This window comes from Thunnus albacares, chromosome 3 (genome assembly GCF_914725855.1).
Source record: "Thunnus albacares chromosome 3, fThuAlb1.1, whole genome shotgun sequence".
Lineage (NCBI taxonomy): Eukaryota > Metazoa > Chordata > Actinopteri > Scombriformes > Scombridae > Thunnus > Thunnus albacares.
The window spans coordinates 949,841-970,949 of NC_058108.1; the positions used below are offsets into that span (position 1 = coordinate 949,841).

Consider the following 21,109-nt stretch of genomic DNA (forward strand, 5'->3'; position numbering starts at 1 on the left):
ATCCCCATTCAGCAGATGCCACCTTTATCTCTGGATCCCAAAGTGATTTGACCTGTCTCTCAAGTCTCCTGGCCATTCTCCTGACTGGCTCTAGCAGTCTGTCCTGCCTCTGTCCTGGCATGCGCCCCCATATTTAACACTTAAATATTTGAATACAAAGTTATTGCTCTAGCCATCATCCCACCATCACAACCATTAGACCAAATTCTTAATTGACAACTGGATATGTTTTCAGTGCTTCAAGTTCCCCATATGAAGAAGTCTATTGAGTTTCCTCTAATGCCACCGTCAGTCAACCTTTTAGTTTTCAAAGGACCATATCACAAGATCTGCTAGTCATGAACACACAATATTTATTGTGCATAATCATCATGCCAAGAATGAATTTTCATTATGGTGAGTCCACGACCCTTTCCTGTAGATCCACATTCAGGGTAAACATTTGCCACCCTTAAAGGTGCAGTTGGTAGGATTTAGTTGCATCTAGCAGTGAGGTTGCAACAAACGGAGTACCCCCACCCACCCACCCTTCGAAGCATTCAGGAGAACCTGCGGTGGCCACAAAGGTCGCAAACAATGTGAAAGGCCCTCTCTAGAGCCAGTGTTTGGTTTGTCCGTTCTGGGCTACTGTAGAAACATGGTGGGCTCAGTGGAAGAGGACCCTATATAGATATGAAGGGCTCATTCTAAGGTAATAAAAACATACTTTTCAGTACAATACTGACTAAAAATAAAGGGCTATCTTGGCAAACAGTTTGTTCTCTCACTGCTTAAGGCAACAAAAGAGGAATGCTCCAATATGCTAGATGCTGACATCCTCTTGTGGTCTGTGCGTGCAAACCTGAATGAGTACTGAAGTTAGTGTCAGCATAAACTTGGCATTTCTGTGGTTCTTCATTGGCTGCCAGGTATACAGAGCAGCTTAAGGATACAAACCTGCAGCAAATCAGCTCATTCATCTGGATCACCATGCAAAGGGAAAAAAAAGCTTTCAGTGCCTCTGTTGAAAGTACTGCAAATCTATCTCAGCTGGCAAAACATGGGACTTTTTTTCCATTTTTTTTTTACAGACATCTCTGTATCCTGTTACCACAGTGCCAGTGTCTTTGTGGGGCACTGTTCTATTCAAGGTGGTAGATTGGTGGTAATAAAGAACTACAAACCAAACTATAGAAGATAAAATTTGTCGCAGAGTTAGTAAACCAAGACTTTAATAAAACCCTTTATTGTGTTTGTCAAAGTCTGGTTACCAGACAAAACTTACAAAAGTTATCATTCAGATTCTACAACACATTTATACATTACTGTGCAATTCTGTGTTTACATGGATAATCCTGTCACCTATTCTCAAGTAAAGCAAGGGACATCTGGGTCAGAGTAACAGGAGTCAACAACATAAATATCTGGCTTGGTAGAGAGGCAAAGTAACTGAATTATATACAACAGCTTAAGTCACAAAAAATACATTACATACATTAAACAGACAAAACCAACCGTTTGCCGCTTAAATTTTCCAAGTCAGTCAGAAGTCCAGTTGTTATGCAGAGATATTTACAGATACTGTATGTGTTCAGCGCACAATATTTGAGTTCCTAACACAAAAAATAAGTAAAAGGCGTCATGAACTTTCAAATGCAAAAAAATTGTTTCCATTTCCTAACTGTTCAGCTAGAGCTGGAACTGATGACATTTGTGCACTGAGGTTCACAGAAGGCGCCAAAGCGCCCATAGATGTCTTTGGCTCGAACAGCAAAATGATAAGTGGAGCCAGACTGGAACTGGGTCAGAGTACAGGCCATAGGCAGAGGAAGGGCCTTCACCTCCCCAATCTTCTTCCAGTGCTGCTGAGCTGCATTGCTGTTAGAGTTGTCTTGATGGAAGGCATAAAGGTGATAGCTGTCTACAGCTGCACAGGTCCGATCAGTTTCTGCCACGCACCAGGACAGCACAATACCGGTCTGACTTGGCACCAGCTTCAACTGAGGCTGCTGAGGGTGTGATGTCCGCTCAGCCTCAGGTGGTAAGCGTGGAGGTGCAGGTGCAACAGGGAGAGGGGGCAGTGCCATGCTGGAGCCCCGGTTTGGTGTAGTAGTGGTTACAGCGCGTGATTTCATTGGAGAGTCCTATAAAAAAGAAAACTATTGTTATTGTTACTCTGGCAAATATGATTACAACCATTATTTCTTGAATAATTAAAAAACATCCAGTAGTCATTCATACAGAAAGTGAGAGCTGAATGTTTTTCATAAGCTGATATAAATACATTCTCAACTTCAAACAGCTGACCACTGAAGCTTTTTACAGTCAAAAATCTGTCTGATAGACAAAGACAACTAGACTAATGACATTATAAGCGGTCTGCCAATCCACAGATTTCACATTTAATATCATATGCAAATAACAATTACTCAGGACATCACAGATTAATTATGGAATTACAAAACTGCATTTGCTCTGTGCAAAATATGCCAGATGCAGTTCTAAAACCTCACCAATGGAGGGCGGTGGTGGACTGTCAACTGAGGCTTGCTGGAAGAGTTCTGATTGCTTTGCGGGGACGATCTTGCTCCTGCACCTGTGGACAAAGCACACATTAAAATTAGATGTATCATTTAGATAAATACAAATTATATAAATGTTATGCCTGTCTTTAGTATGTTTTTTTAAATTAGACATAATTTTTTTAAAAACAATAGTGCACAGTAGCCAGGCTGAACTGTCAAGCACAAGTTTATGGTTTGGACACAAAATAACCCTTTCACATCCTCAATATAATGTGGTGGTCTTACTGTTAGGAATGCTGACGGTTGGATGAGGACGCTGGGTTGGTGAGGGAGCTGCAACAGTGGCATTCTTCACTCCTGTCACTGGAGAGGATAAAGTACAACATCTTAACACTCAAGGCTGCTTTTCAATATGTTAAGGTATAGAAAACAAATCAAGAGATAAAAATCAATTTTATTGCGCCTCAACCTTACCTTGGACATCATCATCGTCCTCAGTGAGATCTATGACAGAGCCTTTAGGACGTGCCGCGGGAGCAGCTGCTTTGGATGGAGTTGATCCCGTGGCTTGGTTGTCTGAGAAAAGAGACACAAATATTGATCAAGAGATAAATTCAAGAAAAGAAAAAGCTACGTCTGACTTTATATGACTATGGCAAAGATAATGGATCAGGCAACACAAGTTGTTTATAGTGTTACCAGTGAGATAAGACACATGCGGCACAGAAAGGTGCACTGCTGTTTTATCATTGATAACGCATTTTGAAATATGAACCAAGGAAAGGCAAATGTTATACTAACGATCTTAAGAAAATTATTATAATGACGATTAATAATGAATAATATGTATTTTCTCTCTATTTGACTGTCACTGCCCTCACAAGTGAGCCACAGCATTAATATTAACTGACTCACAAACCCATGATAATCATGTGTTTACATCTCACTGACATATCCAGAACTGACCAAATGACCAACAACTTGATTTGTACAAGCTGCTGATTGCAGCTGAAATGACATTTTAAATACATTCAAAAATAACAGCCTTGTTGACCAAAGCACAGACCCACCTGTCTTTGATGTCAGAGATGTCCCTTGTGGGGGTCCTGGAGCAGTGGAACCCGTTGCTGCCGGCCCAGACGTTGCAGGAGAAGAGGCTGAAGACATAGCTCCGGCTACGGAGACGGACTGAGCTGGAGTCCTGGCTGTGGTCACAGATACCCCAGCGTTGGGCGTAGTTATCCCCCCAGCACCCCCCTGATACACGGCTCGGGCAAGAGAGATCTGAGTGGAGGACATCTGGCCAGTGGAGGCCTGTAGCGCTGGGACAGTGGCAACAGCAGGGGCAGAGGCTGCTGCAGTGGTAGTGACAGGAGCAGGCTTGAGGATAAAAGTGGTGGTGGGAGCAGTGGTTTTGGCCTTGTTGAGTGAGCTGGCTGCAGACAAAGAGGAGACAGGGATGTTGACCAGCGTTCCCGCCTGGCCATTAGCCATTGATAAAGGCAGCTGGATTAGGAGCGGCTGGCCTGTAGCCATCATGCTGCTCCCAGGGGCCGTCTTCAGCAGCAGAGTGCCTGTGGGACTCTGAGTGGTGATGGCAGTGGCCAAGGTAGAGGCGGCGTTAGAGGTGGAGGTGATCAGCTGGAGGATGGGGGCCTGTGAAACTATGGCAGTGGAGGTGGATGTTGGTGTTGGAACTGGAGCTGGAGCTGGCAGAGCTGGTGGGGCTGAATTTGCTGAGGAAAATGGGAAAAACTTTGTTTCAGACAATTACAAGTGTTGCTGAGATTTTCAAATGAACTGCTTTCTCATCTGCTTCTGCTCACAGTCCATTAAAATGTGAGAGTCAACAACCAGAAACAGATATTTCTTAATCATCTCCTTTCACTGCTTATTGCCATGAAGTGGCAGGAAACCAAAGCATCCACATGGACACGTGGACATTTACCGGGATCAAGATTCAAACCCACAACTCTCATGTTGGAAGGTGAACACTACTAACCATCGTTCCACCATGCTGTCCTTCATCATTGTCTCATCCAAAAGAAAAGACTAACAATACATTCAGCAATAAGGAAACCTTGCTACTCACCAGCTGTGCTCGACAAAGAAACCGTTGCTGGAGTCTGCTTTACCTCCATGGAAGTCCGGACCGGCCTGTTTAGAAAGATTGCTTTTGCTTAGAGTTGCTTAAGCTTACAAGCTGTTTACGTCCACATCAGGAAGACGACTGACTGTGTTATAGTGTTGACATTTCAATTTATTCCATTACATACAGTCATCTCTGAACAACTTGTGGCAAGTTTCAACCTCATAACTGAAGTACATGTCTGTGTTTTCATTAAAGCATTTATCAGCATGTATCAATGTTTAAGTGTAGTGCCAATCCCACAACGCTCTGTGTACAAGTCACCAGGGATTAATATTCCTTTCAATATGAAATACATGTTTATGAACGCTGATGAGAATCTAAGTGCAATGAGTGTGATATTTAGACAAAATGATTAGTTATTTCAATGACGAATAATGACAATTGTCCCAGTATGCTTCTGTTCCTGTTACATAAGACTGTCAAAACGACACAGCAGTTCTTTCTTCATATTCTCGAAAAAACTCTGGTCTTCTCTTCACTCGCAGTATTTCATTGATAGCATCACGGATCACTCTCCAGCTGTCACAGGACAGTTCAGGGAATCGACGCTCAATATACATCTTCATTGTCCTCCTTAAGTTTGTGGGCAGCGCCTCTTTGCCCAATAATCCAACATAGTTGACCTTGGCGACCCAGTCGCAGTAGACGTCATATGGGACTAAGTAGCGGAATATATATGATGCGTAGCGGTCAGCTCTGGGATTCCCTGAGCCTCTCTTGCAGTTGTGGTACAGCACTTTCTCCAAGTGGGACGTGATTGTGCGGAGTTTAACGTCTGCTCTGCATTTTCCTTCACTGTATTCTGCCAGCTTTTTTGCCATGGCAAGGTTGCGTAACACATTCTTCTGTTCTTCATCCTCTATTTCCTCTTCTTCCTTCTCCTTCTTAACAGACATTGCAGGAGTCTTACCAACAGAGGGCACCACTCCCTCTCTGGGCACCACAGTCTGCGGCTCCACTGTCTGCCGACGGAGCACGCTGTTGGGAGGAGAAGTGCAGTTTTAACTACACTCTGCACTGCCTGAGGAAACGCTCAGACTTCACATTGTAGAACGTCACAAGACTCAGGACCTGGACCCACGCGGGCGACGCAGACTGGGACGTGTGTTTGTTTATTCCAAACCAGTCTTAAGAAATATTTTGAGTGAAGTTAAGAGTTTTAAAAAGTTGATCCTGACAAACCGAACAAGGGACATGGAATCTTGGTTTCCAAAAAGGTATGGATTTGGAGGATGTAAGAATTCCTTATTCGGTCCATTTGTTTTTAATTCGGTCTTGGTTAGTGTTTACAGATAGCAACCTGGGACAATGTCAACTATTCACGCAGTGAACGGCTGTGTGTGTAGTACTGGCTTCAGTCCGGTATTGTCACGTTCATACAAAGGCCAAATTATATTCACACAAAATACCAAAGTGCACAGACTCCTCTATGATTCAAAGATAACATGTTTCAATACATTTATGCTGTGAATTTTGATAAATTAAATATTTTATCACATAATAAAATGGTCTGGCAAACCTGTGACCTTGCAGTGAAGACATAAAAATCACTAAAAAAAACCTTGAGAAGGTCATTACTAAATTCATAAGTTAAAATATATAGCATGGTTGGCAGGGATCTAGATGAGAAATTGCTTAGGCATGAACACACTTACCGTTGAGCTTGAGGGTTGTTTACAACAGTTGCAGTCTTGGCAGCAGTAGCGGCAGTAGCAGCGGCAGCAGCAGCAGCAGAGGCAGCAGCAAGCGCCTGCGGAAAACAGACAGTATGCCGTCAGAACATCGTCAGACAACATCACTTGCATACCACTTGCATACCAGATCCAAAGATTTCAGCAAGTAACAAAGGAAAACCACTTTTTACCTCCTGTTTCCTTTTGTTTTCTGAAGCCTGATTGGCCTCTCCAAACTTTTTTGCTAGTCGGGTTATCTTGGCCTAAAAAAAAAAAAAAAAAGTGTGGAGGCAGGAAAGCTTTAGATTTGGGAATGCTAACTGTAGGGAGAGAATTTTAACAGCTCCTTAACTATGTATTACTAATGAGCCTCTTACAATGCTGCAGAAAAATGTACTTTAGATTAAAATATTAACGTCTACTTACTTGAAGTGTGTTAATGGCGGTTTGGTGTTTAGTGGCACAGTCGATCTTGTCTACTCTGCCTTTCAGCTCTTGGAAATGTTTGTCAAAAATGGTCAGCTCCAAGACCCTCAACCGTTCATCCACTAGCTTTTGCACAATCTGAGAAAGAATATCAGATAAAGGGGCAAAAAAGTTAAGTAATAAAGTTTTCAATATCCATTTGCATAAAACAGTTCAGTTAGCTTACACTTTGGGGACGTGCTGCAGGGTATTTGCATACAAACCTTTTCAAGTTTATGGTGACTGCCAGCTTTTGCAGTAATCTTAAATTCCAGTTGTGCTTCCAACTCTTCACGCTCCATCCTGGGTCTCTTCCCGTCTCTTTTCACAGTTTTTCCATCTTTCTCATAACCCTCTGATAAAGTGCGCTTCAGTCCTGAAGTGGAGCACTTCTCTTCTTGCACAGCTTGGGGACAAAAACAAAGACTGGTTAGCACCCTGTATGTGTCACTCATTGTCCTAAATCTTTTATGCATAATATGCTTTCTGTTTTAGGTCAGTTTCAGTTGAAGTGGGACCAAACAAAACAGGCAAAACAGGAACTCAGGATAACACTAATAGCCTTGAAGGTCTTCCCGTCTACATGTTCATGATTACAGTCAGTGCTTTATTATAGTTTTGCATCATTTCACCTTCAAACTGTCACTTTAAATCATAGAACACCAGACAGCATAACTACATGCCACCTTCAATGAGGTAAGTCCAGTTCAACCACAGGTAAACAACCTCAGGTAAAGCAATGACAAACTGGAATCCTATCAGAAACTGCAGCCTAGTCACATGGCCGGCATTAACACGATACGTTATTACCCAAAATTCCATCTCAGACTCGGGAAGATGATTTGTCACACTACCATACTTGATTGCTAACTAGTAAGGGGTAATCTGAATAAACCATTCAGCTTACATATGTTTCCATATCTTGGGACAATCTGGTCTGTATTCAAAAACACTTAATTCTCATCTACTTTTACCAGAAAGAGTCCATATTAACTCCATGACTTTCTGGATATCAGGATATATTTTCTGGCTTCAGAGTGCTAGCACCACCAAACGTCAGAAGCTACTTTATTTTCTTGCACAGCATATTAAACTGTCTTTTAATGTAACATGAAAGTGTTATTATCCTTACCATTTGATTTAATAAATTTACACATTACACAATATATATATAAAGTGTAACTCTGTTTTACAAGTCAAAATCAATTAACACGTCACAGGGAGAAAATTATTCAGGTGACATCACTCATGTAAATCAACTTGGACTTGAAAACTACAATTTTTTTGCAGAAAGTCTTTGGGACGAACTGTAGATGTGGAGTTTGCAGGACAAATTCACAGGAGGGAACAGCTAATGAAAGATTTGACTGAGTTGCATCATGTGCAGTGCTGGATCCAGTGTTTTTGGAGGTTGACCCACACTAAGGTAAGAAAGGATATCTCAGTCTTCCCAGCATCCGTTTTGACCATTTTTCTGCCTCTTACAAATCGTCCAAGTTGCAAAACTAAATCGCTTGCACAATTTCAAATTCGGTCTTATTAACATGTAATACAGCCTAAAATTGCTTAGTAGAGTTTTTCTGTAATAACTCTCATATCCTCCATTTCAACATTGGTTCAACTAGAGCAGAGGAACAAAAAGTTCTGCATGTATAAAACACTGAATAACAGATCAAATATTACTGTCTTTGGTTCATTTTCCCTTTGGACTTCTGTTAAACTTTATCAATATGGAGTGATTATCTTGAAGCTATCTGACACATCTGATCTCCACTCTCTTGTACCTGTATTAGATGGTGGGGTGGACGATGGCCGAGATGGCTTTGTGGTTTGTCCAGCTTCAATTTTTTCCTTTTTGATCACCACTTTCACTGAGTCCACCTCCATCTTTTCTTCCTTTACTGATCCTTTCTTCGCCTCTTCTTTGTCTTTCTCGTCTTCTTTTACATCCTCGTCCTTGATTGCCTTTTCTTGTTTTAGATCCGAGGAAGAAGAGGGAGGACAAGGAGGGGAGGAATCAGAAGCGGTCGATTTGGGGGAAGAGGGCTTTTCATCCTTTATTTTGGATGTGGAGGCCTCGGGATCCTTGGCCTTTGTAGTGTCACTGTCTGTTTCCATCGGTCCTGTGCTGTCAGATACTGAAGGTGGCACTGGCGAACATGGAACTGAACCTTTAACAGGATGCTTAGCTGAATCCACAGATGAGTCCTCTTTTGTGGTCTGTTCCTCCTGAGGAAGAGCATAAATGATTCATTAATGAAATTACGTTTTTTGGACTCTCAGTTCACATTCTGCACAAGTTCAATACAGAACAATTTCCTAAAAAAAATTCTAAGCCTTTACCTTTTTCTTTTCCATCTCTGGGATCACCTCTTTTCCCTGCTGCTCCTTGGATTCTGTTGATGCTGATGTAGGGGACTCGTTTAATGAGGACGATGGAGAACCTTTCTTTTCCTCCTCCTCCTCCTCCTCATCATCATCCATCTTTTTCAGTTCAAAGTTCAGAGAGTGGAATGGTGATGTAGGAGAGGAGTCTTCCTTTGCTTTTGGACTTTGTGAAGAGGCAGGGGAGGGGGACAGATTAAGGGACAGGAAAGGAGCAGGAGAGCTCAGAGAGGTTGGAGAAGCAGGTGATGTGGTTTGGGGAGAGTTTGAGTCCAAGATGCTGTTTTGCTCTTTGTCCCCAACTTTTTGTCCATCCTCTTTGTGCGTGCCATTCATTAGCGGTGGCGGAGATGGTTCGGACAGACTCGGAGTTGCTGTCAACAGAGTGCTGTGAAGAGTCTCCAGTTGCTGTCGATCACTGATCTTCATGGTTTTCCTAGCGCGGAAAATCTTCTTCTTCTCCTCTGTCACAACAACTTCCATTGCTGCCTGTGGAGTGACAAGGAGAGATTAGATGCTATCAAAGATGATGAATCTGGGAAGGATTCACAACACCAAAGTGATGGCTGGGAGACTAACAGCACAGCCTCTCCCACTTCTGAGTCTGTTCTGATGTTTACGCAGTGCATAGTAAAGAAATGGCTGCAGCTTTTAACAGGAAACACTAGAGGTCACTGTGGAGCCCTATGGATTTCTTGTTAGTTCTTTTCTAGAAGGTTCTTCTTTCACAGATCTGCATACCAAACTGGACGGTTCACCCAACAGCCTGTTTTTTCTATAAATTTGACTCTAAGCCATCACTCTTCTCTGGGGATCTGCCTGATTAGACATTGTTGTGTCTATCCTAAAGTGACAACAGTCAAGGTGCAGCTCAGTGTGCCAGAAACCCTTTTTTAAATGTCAGTCAGGAAAGCTGTTCTGACAAATTCCCCTTGCCTTCATTTTTTTTTTTGATTAAGCTATAGATTTCATGTTTACCCAAGCCCCAATCCGGTGAACAGAAATGACATTGAAGTTAACAACAGCAGCAACCCAACCGGTCTCCCATCCCCCCACTTTCCTATTGGTTCAGTCCTCAGCGAATCAGAACGGACAAATTGAGGCTGTGTTGGCAGCAGTAAAGAGGTTATGCAAAACATGAAGGATTTTCCGTACATAGTTTAGATTGTTGCACAAATTATAGTTTTGGGGCTAGTTTTTTCATGTACATGCATTTAATGTGCATACACCATATTCATCTCTTGATTTTAACTGATCAGTGAGAGAACAAGCAAAATTAGAAATGCATGAAAGTTGTGTGCAGCAGGAGAATGAGCTTAGCTGCAGTAAAATTCTCATTTTACATTCAGTGGCAAACAAGAGATGATATAATATGATAATGCCATTATATTAAATAACATGTCATGCATACACTAAATATATTATCTGTGAATAACTTACCTTCAAGCCGACAGGTTCCTGGTCATGGATTTACCACAGAATTCTTCAACAGAAGTCAACCTAAAGGAAACACAGATGTGTTTTTTTTTTAAGTAAATTTGATATTATTGCTTCACAGTTGGAACAGAAGTCTATGCATATGACAGTGTGACCCTAAATTTAGCTCTTCTGATTTGAGCAGTGTTTCTCCCTGTAACTGAGCCCTCAAGTTCAAAAAGAGAAATTTAATTGTTAGGTCACTAAGAATTTTATCAAACTGGATACACGATGATGTTGATGACAAATTAAATCCACATTTATCAATAATTCATATAATTACATCACATTACAATAGACCACCCACTGGGACACATAAGGCTGCTATGTGCTGGATATTGATGGAACTGTTGAGCCCTTTGATGTGCTCTCAGTGTTTCACATGAATGTGACGACAATCATTCTTTTATTTGCCCACAAAGTTTTACGTTAGGAATCTTTTTTTGTGTAGGAATGTTTCAACAATGTAAAATGGTTCAAGTTATTTTGCAGTTTTAGTAGTATTAACAATTATTTTGTTAATTTTTTAGCAATTTGTGTGATGACACAAAGATATTTTGTACGTAATACTTTGATACAGGCCCATTCTTATTCAGTATTTGTATTAAAACACAGCTTGATTTAAAAATACAATGATAATGTAATATAACAAAAATGTATCAGGTGACTCATCAGCTATTTACAGACATGACATGCTAACCAAAGCACACATGGAGGATAACGAGAAAATACAGCCAAGAATCTAATCATTTTATCAACTCGTACTTTTAGTGAATGTGAGCTCGAGTGTGTGCAGCCAACACAAGCGCTTATTTTTTCAGCTGTTAACATACGTCCTGTGCTTGTGAGATCAACCCAGTCTGTCTGTTAATACAACTGTAATGTTATAAAAAGAGCAGACATAGATCCTGTATGTAATGTAAATCCACATGCTGCTTTTAGCACAGGCACAAGGCATATAAAGCCAGTTATTATTAAAGCAATCTTTCAATCTTATGTGGTGAGAGCAATGAAGCAACTCGCCTCAGTTTTGCACTGTAAAGTCGGTTAGCTTTACGGTTACTGCATTGCTGACCTGCAAGACTGCAGCTGACAGAGCAAACCGTAAAGGCCTCGCTCTTTAATTTAGCCGTTTTTCAACATAGCAGGACCGTCACATGTGTGTGGAAAACAGCAACATTCATTGAACTGGACTGAGTGAACACTTCACACTGTAAAGCTGAGCAGCCAACTGAGATGCTGGCGCATACGCACAACACTGTGCTCAGCTTTCATACCAGCAAGCATGCCTCCTGCAATGACCTTAAACTCCTCATTGTGAAAGGACATTTCAGCATGATTGCTTCAAAATTTTACCTGAAAAAAAAAAAGCATCATGCAAAAAGTCATCATAAATAAAGAGTGGTGTCCGTTGTGAGCATGATTACTGGTACACTTCACATTCCAGTGTTATTGCCCACTGCGCAGGGCACAAAATCCCCCCCCCCCCCCCCCCCCATCCTATGGCCTCATTTACTGCGCCTGGATTCAGTGCAGAAACCCAAAATGGCCGTCAGCTCTGCTGTTTGCTGTCAGGCTGAGCTCTCAGTAGCTAGCTGAACAGGATTCTCCATCACATATATCAAGTTGCAGCACCACCCTGCTCACCAAGAATTTTATATTAAGCCTGAGGCTTCTGCATGTTGGCAAAGTCAAAAAAAAGGGAGATTATATAAATACTATAATACTAAACAAAAACGTTAAATAAAGCAAAGTTGGGACATTCCACAAATAACATTGTCAAAATGTTTATTTTCTATTTTTCACTTTTTCACTCCCACAATAAAAGCTAGAAATAATCGACAACCATTTTTCCTGCGCTGAGTGACTGTTTCAAAATACAGACTGCTACAGTTTAAGTTATGTTTTTTTTAGGTTTATATATTCTATGTAAATTAGCTATAAAATATACTGTGGTAAAAATAATAACTCATTCAAAATATCCTTTTTCTTCAACCAAGTTAACTTAGATAAGCTCATATTTAGAAATTTGGCTGCTGCTGCCAGTCGAGTCCTGTGCTGAGCCTGACTCAGAGAAAAGCAGGAAACAAGTACAGCATGTGTCAGATGAACCCGGATCGGCTGCGTGTAGCATTTGCAGCAATGTGCACCTGAAGTTATGTCAACAAAAACTACTAACATTTTTTTTAAAAAAAAGAAATCGACTTCATTCATTTCTTCACACTTGTGCTTCTACTAATGTGAAAGTCTGGTGAACTAATGGGAAGGTTCATTTCTGACTTGTATTTCTTGCACAGACAGCTGATGTCTCTGAGGTCAAAGTGCACGAGTCTGAATTCACATCACGTCACTGTGATTCCCTGTGATACGATTCACTGACTGCTGATACTAAAACATTGAGCAGACGTCCATTATCTCTACAAAAATCATGCATCTTCTGCCAAATGTATCACCCCCAGATTTAAACCGGCGTCAACAAGCCGACATTGTCTGATTTCAATGCACAGAAGAGAAGGATTACATAACTTCCAGCATGTTTTAAAAATGTATTTAAAACTTTCAATTACTGTTTGACTGGATTGTTTACTGTTGTAACGTCAAACTTCTCGGTCAAGCTTTGATAACATGCCTGACATACATGACAAGGAATTCTGTCACATATGCCTTCATGCTAATCTGGAGGCTTCAAAAACAGGAAACAAGGGGAGAAGTTTTTAACTTCTTTTCTCTCAAGTAGATGTTTGTTTTCTACTCTGTCATTACTTTGCCTCTGCAACACATTGTTTAAACACCAGGTGACTAGTCACTGAGTTGCTGGTCAAATGTCAAAGTGGCAGTGACTCTGTCAAACTTGACCTGCAAGTCTATCTAATTTAATCTAATCTAAATATTTCCAGAGCAGTGACTACAGGGTCAGTCCTACAGCAGGAGGACTTAAGTTCAAGCCTCTGTGACAGCAAACAGAAACACGGCATTCCAACCTCTCGGTCAAGAGGAACACCAAGACTTTCTCTTTCTGGAAAAAAAGCAGCACAACAATATTGGTTCAGATGTGAAAGATGCAATCACATATCAGCAGATTTCACATTTCTTGCTCATCAAATCTTGCCCAACACGATTGAAGGCTTTTCTGAAGATAACAGGAAAGCTGATGACAAACCGAGTACAAACCACTTCTGGTTGGGATGCGTGAACTTGCATGTGCAACTTGACAAAGCATGTTGGCCTCCCAACAACAGCTTCCAGATGGTGCTGAGGTATCATTCATCACCACTACTAGCTAGGTATGTCCCTCACCAACATGCTGGATTAGTACTGGTACTAATGAAAGCAATTTTTAAGTGGATCAGTATCAGACATGAAGACCAACCCATTTCCAGCCTTTTGTTTGTTGTAACCCACTGTGCTGCAGCCTCATCAGCTGTCAGTAGCGCCTCATTGCTCTCCATTAAAACAGCAGCTTCAATGAAAACATCAACGCTGACAGTACACGTCAGCAACTGGAGCAAGTACAGCCACATTGGGAAAAAAAATTGAAGCGCCATCGCCATTTTGTAGGTGCGGTATGACTCAACTGCTGCTGAAAACTGCACAGGAACTTCTGTATTTTGTTTCTGTTGGCAATGATTTGAGGATGTCCAAATCATTCTGACACAACAGCTCAGATTAACACTAATAACTCTATGGATATTATATACAATACTATGTAATTATTTACTTAATGTAGTGTTATTTAAGTATTGAACATATCACAATTGCACTGGTTTACAAACGTACAAAAACTGTCTATGCTTACGGGCAGTTTCATGCTAGGGATAATAACCAAACTTAAAGTAATATTATATCTAGTGAAATGAATGTGATCTGGTTTGTTTCAGTAAAACAGCAAGACAGCGCGACATAAATAAAAATCTTTCACACTCAACCTTCATTGTTGTAGCATCAGAGATCCTTCACACCTGAGTGAAACCTGACGTGTGAGAGTCACACACAGAGCAAATATTGCTGAATTACAAATGTGCTGACGGTGCCATAAATGCAAATGTAATTGCTCTGTATACGTGTGTGTTCGGACACATCATGATTGTAACTGGGGACTATTCATTTACTCCTGGTAGTGCATGCACTAGTGCAGGTAACAAAATGCCTCTACCAACACTGTTGATCAATCAACTTGATAAGTGAAAAATCACACCAAACTTCTTTACATACTGTATATAGGCTGTAATGTATGTTTCCCACAAAAAACAGATGCATAATAGCTAAAACTCTTCCTTCTTGGACTAGCATAGCACCCTCTGCAAGTATCAAAAGCTAATCTTGAGAAAAGTGTGAAGCTGCATAAGAAAAACTGCCATAACTGTGAGAGAGAGAGATGTCAACCTTTAGCAGGATGTGTGGGATTGAGGCCTTCCATGTATTTGTTGATTGTGGGAGCAGGGCACGGCTGAGAGGCCAGCAGGAGAACATAAAAGAAAGGAGGAGGGACTCTGTTAGGACTAGTCCATCTTGTTCCTTGCAGGGGTGTGTCCTATAAAGAGTGTGTGGCCTAAATGAGCCTGTAATAAGGTGTCACTTCAGTGCTTTAATAAGTAAAGTCAGTCCAATGCTCCTGAGAGAGCGGTTTGCCGTAATGCAAAATATGACACACTAAAAATGTAATATTTTTTTCTTTCTTATGAAACCTCTCCAGTGCATGACATGAATAACACAAACACACACAAATCAAATATTGTGTCCATATTATTTTATAGTACACCATGGTGATTATCAATACCAACCCTAGCTAGCAGCGCACAGACACAGAGGAAGTGCACTGCACAGACAGTTGCTTAGCAACACCCATCCCCCAACTCTAGCACAGACTAGTCCACAGTATGGAAATCTACAGCCAGCATGGACTAAACCATTCTGACCGAGAGCAGAGGGGGGCTGTCCTTTCTGAAAAAAAAAAAAAAAAAAAAAAAAAAACAGGCAAAAAAAAGTTTAATGATAAATAAAGGTCAAGAACAAAACTGTAAGACATAAAACAGTCAGAGGACAGTACTTGACATTTATATGTTGTAATCCTGCAGTGGATATGTTGAGGATTCACCACTGCAAAAAATTAAAAATGTGTTTTAGCTCATTAATGCCATGTGATTGCTTTGAGCTGATTTCTGATGCTGCAATAGTTTTAATTTTTTTTCACAATAGTCACACAATAGTCAGATAATAAAAAACACTGACTTAGCTGTAAATAAACCCTTCCAGTTTTAGATTTCACTGCTGACTCCTTCACATATTTGATCTGAACTGCCTTCATACATGTAACATGCTCTGCTACCATTAAGCTGAGTACATAGTTAGCCTCAGCCTACTGCTATCCTTCTAATGACTCAAGCACTGTGGACGACAGACAACCTTGTAAAACGATCTCACATATTTGCGCTCTTACAGATCATGCTAGAGGCCAAGTGAACCAGAGTCTGCTGTCAGGTTAAAAAGCTCTGATATCGGGTGAAACGCACTGATGAAATGATTAATGTATTTATCAACAGATTCAAACTTTAGAGGTGTGTCTCCATGACACACAGACATCAACAGATTCAGAGTGTAGGAGTATGTCTCCATGACACACACACAACACAACACAACATGCCCAACAATGATGAAATATATAACAAAGCTGAATCATAAATCTACGCTGATGAGCAGTGTTAACCACACCGGAAATGTTACTGATGATCCCATTCTGGCCTTGATGCTTCTTCCTTTCAATGGTCAGCTAAGTTGCTCTATATTAGCGGTTTCCATCATTGACATTGATCATCTTAGTTTGCTTGTAATGTCCCATTTGTTGTTGAAACCGTACAAAAGTACATTTTTCATGAATATCTCTTTGTTTATCTCTAATCTGTTCCCACTTTCAAAACAGATCAGCACAGGCTTTGGGGAATTTCTATTTGACTTTTTCTGAAGACATATCAAAATGAGTGGGGCAAAATAAGAGTTCAAAATATTCTTTCCATCTCTCTCCCAAACAGATGCAATTAAACAGGAGCAACTAAATAAACAGAAATTAAAAACTAAATGTCACGAAATAAATTATGGTGGGAAAAAAAAAAAACTTTCATCTTAGACAAGAGGACTTGAGAAGCGAAAGCTATCCATTAGAGGTCACACAAAAAATGTGATGTGTTGATCAAAGGAGCACATGGCTAAAAAGGCCCGAGGAAAGGCCCGAGGGGGAGGAGCCGACTTCAGACTGTTCCATCTAACTTAAAGCCAGGATCTTTTTAAAGCAACTATGACCTCCTAAAGTCAATCTGTGGTAACAATTACAAACCAAATTGTAGACAGTATCTCACTGTATGAGCTATTAAACAATAACCAGTAAAACACATAAAAAACAAACAAAGCCACTTCAACATGACAAAGCAGCACAATGTGCACTTTAGTCAGAGACTAGCTAGCAGCGCACAGCCAGCGCTCAATTGCACAAGCACAACACACTCAACCTATAAGCAGCTGCACCCTCCCTCCCCCGTCTCTCTCTCTCTCTCTCATACACACACACACACACACACACACACACACACACACACACACACACACACTCTGTCGCTCTCTTTCTGTCTCCCTCCAGAACAGCCTCTCCAAGGCAAACATGGATCAAACCATTCAGATCGGGGGAGGGAGTGGGGGTGGGGCGTTTAAAAAAAAGAGATAAAAGGGTAAAGTATTCAGGTATTCCAACAGTCAAAGTGCAGATTTACTAAATGAGGGCAAAGAATTTTATTTCCTCTAATTTTCACACAAAGTGAAATACTACCGCGTAAGTTTTTTTATCTGAGATTTTTTTCTTATTCTTACAAATCGATATAAACCAAATAAGCACTTTGCTCAGAAACATGGATATAACTACATCTTCATGATTAACTACAATTAGCGCAATAGAGGCTGAGAGAATATTTCAGCAAAAACTATATCAAGTATTTTTGGTCAAGCATTCTTAACATTTGTAAGCAAGAAAAGGCGCTTTTTTAGCCACACAGTCCCATGCTAGCTGTGCACAGAAAGAAATTAGAGCAGAGCTTGTAAGCAGTCTCTATCCGCCCAGCCTCTCCCACAACAGAGGAGAGAGCTGCTGATCGGACTGAACCATTCACACACACAGGGGTGGTTCTTCACTCAAGAGGAACAAAGAACCCCAAATGAAAAACATAACCTGGAAGTATCCTCTTTCTGTTTTAACTTCCTTTATTGAACTAAAGCACCAATAGATTCTGCACAAATAGTTTATTTTAATTAATTTCCTGGTTTTAATAGTTGAGACTCAAAACTGACAGATAAATGTATTGTTGGAGAAGTACTACACTGGAAATGTGTTTTTTGATTACAATCAACTTTCATTTGCACTTTTCACCTGTCTCCATCATCAGGCCTGTTGTGAGAGTAAATAAAAGCTTCCTGAGCGTCCTTTGCCTATCCCCCCTTTCTGTTACTGCAGAAACACAAAATGGCCACCAGTGCTGCTGCGAGCAGCATGCTGAGCACAGGCATGAGCAGATCCTTTAACAAACTCCGCCTACTAACCAGAAAAAAACAAGTACAGTCTATCTGCAGAAATCTCCATACTCATACATGGATCTTGAGGGAAAACTGAACAAAAACTGGCTTCTAAACAGCAGATTTGATCGAATGATTTCGATTGATGTTATCTCTCTCTGTCTCAGTGATCACCTCTAAATGCTGGTTTCGAGTTTCACTGCTGTTGTTAAGAGCCCACATGGCATCTGCTGACTGTTCAGAAACACACTAAGCTATGACTAAAGAGACAACAAAAACAATTTAGTTTCATTTTTTTTTATCTCACGAGTTCAGAGCTGCATTGTTAAATGTTTTATGAACTTAACTCAACATCACTGGCTTATAAAATAATGCAGGAAATTCGCAACAGCTACATTAACCTTTTTCTCCTGAAGGCAGCCGTACGTGTTTCAACCAATATGCTCAACAGTGAACCTGACACTCAGCTGCCTCTAACTGTCACACACAGATGATGCTGTTAGTCTATTAATTCAATCAATTAATTAATTCAATATGTGTTTAAACCAAAACAGTAGAAGATGATTTTTCTAACAGTTATCTGATGTTAGACATTTTGTATGGAGGCTAAATACTGAGTGGAAAAAGAGATGTCAGCCAGTGAGAGCAGAGTCTGCATTCCAACATTACTGCGCACGGTGCGCAGTCTTCCCCTCCCCCACCCTCACTGTCTGCATCTGGATTCACTGAAACCCAAAATGGCCACCTGGTCTGCTGTGCGCAGCCACACTGAGACCTCAGAGTCTGCTAATATGTAGCAGAACATCTTATCATGTTACAGCAGCACAACATCATTCAATGTAATTTTTATGTGCATAATGCTCATCAAGACATTTAATTTCAGCTGAATGGACCGACTACAATATTTAGCGACATTAAACAAAAATTTCCCATGATTCTTCTAAAGCAGGTAGCATTCTTACTCATGTAGATGTTACACTAAATGAGGTTTTACTCAAATCTGTTTGCAGAAAGATTGATTGAAGCCACTCATACATCACCGTATTCGCTTGCAGTTTGTAATTCTTATTATGAACAATAAATCTCAAAGCATGTAGTCACTATTAATTATGATGACTTATTTAGTTTGTACATTTACTTAATTGCAAAAAAACATTTTACAGTCAGCTCTTTTGATATTCTCCTCGCTATCTGATTTTACAGAAAACACCTTGTTACAGTCAGAGATGGTGTGATGAAGATGATCCAGCAGTGATGTCTATGCAGGGGAAAATACAGACCCTGTATGTAATTGCAACCTAGATTTAATGGAGTTACCATGTTCTTCCCCTTTCTGTGTTTCCTCTGGGGGATCCAGTTTCCTATCACAGTCCAATGACATACAGTCCAGGTGCTCTGGAAACTCTGAATTGCTCAGAGGTGTGAAAGTGAGGGGGGGCGGGGGCGGGGGGTGGGAGGGGTGTTTGTCAGTCTACTTGTTACCTCTGTGATAGACTGACAACCTGTCCACGGGTGTACAATGCTTCTCACCCAAAGCAATAAGATAAAATGTACAGAAAAGAGATTATGGATGGACATTAATCAAACATGTAAACACACAGGCAATATGACTAATATGACTAATTAAAAACTGATGAAGAGATCCAGAGCAATTATTCTATCTTGACAATCTCAATTATGTTATTGTGCACATAATGCACCCTGGTAAGAAGTAGATGTAATCTTCTGATATTTCCAAAAGAAACATAACTTCTACTGTATTTTAATAGTAATAATACATTCTACATGTGCTTGTGTGCTGCAATGCAGACTGTCTGAGCCAGTACCTCACTCATTCAACAACAATTAATACACACAAACTGCCTAGCAAAGTAAACAATAATCATAATACAAATATCAGGGTCAAGCAGAATCACTCCCATTTCCTTTGTTCATATTGCACTTCAAATTAATCTCACTCATGGTCTCTGCAGAAAACTGAACACAATCCCAACAGGTCCCATCCACCACCTACAGCTGTCTGTTTTCATGCTTTCCCACAGGCTTAGACAGTTTTATATATTACATTTTATATCTGCTACCCTACAAGCATGAAACCAGATGGAGCAGAGACTTTGAGTTATTCTAAGCAGCAGCTGATTATTGATCTTTCCTGTGACATTCCTTCATGTATGTCTATTTGAGTCTCGTTTTCCATCCAGTCACGTGGGTATTTTTCCTTCAAATGTTAAACTAGGTGAAGAGCCCCAGATGTAATTTTCTACATATTATTCAGAATTTAGCACCTAAATGTGTGAATCTGTTGCCCGTACTTGGATCAGGCCCCTGTCATAGTATTTTAGGTAGGCAAATGACAAATGAACAGAACATGTGAGTTAACAATTCAAACATACCAAGATATACTCTCAAAGGACTGTTATTCTCAAATCATGGGTAAACATTTCAATAACAATCTAAAACAAGTGCTTCCTATCCTCCCATTGTCCAAATATTTGTACGCGTGATTTGGGTTTTTTTCCTCCATAGATGAAGGCTAGCAGGGCTGGGTAGAAGGAAAAAAGGGAAGAAAAATAGGAAGAGGGTGGGGGCGGGCAGAACCAGGAGTTTCAGTGTGAATCAAGCAAGCACATGGTGATTATTCTTTAGCCATGCGCTACTGAGGAGGCTCATCTCATGGTCACAGAAAAGCCAATGAATGTTGACTGACACACTACAGAATAAACAAAAAGCATCTGGGTGGCAAATAAGGATAACCTAACCAAGAGATAGAAATACAAACGCTTTTGGTTAAATGTGGAACTGAAGCATGTGCATGCAGTAGCTCCATTTTTTTTTTTTTGGTTAAACTCTTATAAGCTAAAGTGCAGTTTTGAAGGAACTACAGTTGAAGTCAGATCGGATAA

The 21,109-nt window shown here is 40.6% G+C and overlaps 1 protein-coding gene across 3 annotated transcripts in view; it reads right to left on the minus strand.

Moving 5' to 3' along the window:
* Positions 1–1,209: 1,209 nt before the first annotated feature.
* Positions 1,210–21,109, minus strand: part of LOC122978439 (activating transcription factor 7 interacting protein) — a 32,204-nt gene continuing 12,304 nt past the window's right edge. For 2 of the 3 annotated variants that reach the window (XM_044345619.1, XM_044345620.1), the window contains exons 2-14: positions 10,620–10,679; positions 9,138–9,668; positions 8,579–9,023; positions 7,019–7,200; positions 6,756–6,893; positions 6,521–6,592; positions 6,312–6,406; positions 4,597–4,661; positions 3,575–4,240; positions 2,979–3,080; positions 2,790–2,867; positions 2,493–2,575; positions 1,210–2,123 (exon numbers count right to left, since the gene is read on the minus strand). In XM_044345619.1, coding sequence (XP_044201554.1) covers positions 1,665–2,123; positions 2,493–2,575; positions 2,790–2,867; positions 2,979–3,080; positions 3,575–4,240; positions 4,597–4,661; positions 6,312–6,406; positions 6,521–6,592; positions 6,756–6,893; positions 7,019–7,200; positions 8,579–9,023; positions 9,138–9,662 — 2,910 coding nt within the window. In that variant the 5' untranslated portion in view covers positions 9,663–9,668; positions 10,620–10,679 and the 3' untranslated portion in view covers positions 1,210–1,664. Of the gene's footprint in view, positions 2,124–2,492; positions 2,576–2,789; positions 2,868–2,978; positions 3,081–3,574; positions 4,241–4,596; positions 4,662–6,311; positions 6,407–6,520; positions 6,593–6,755; positions 6,894–7,018; positions 7,201–8,578; positions 9,024–9,137; positions 9,669–10,619; positions 10,680–15,038; positions 15,097–21,109 lie in introns of those variants that run through there. The other variant, XM_044345621.1, reaches the window with a different exon arrangement.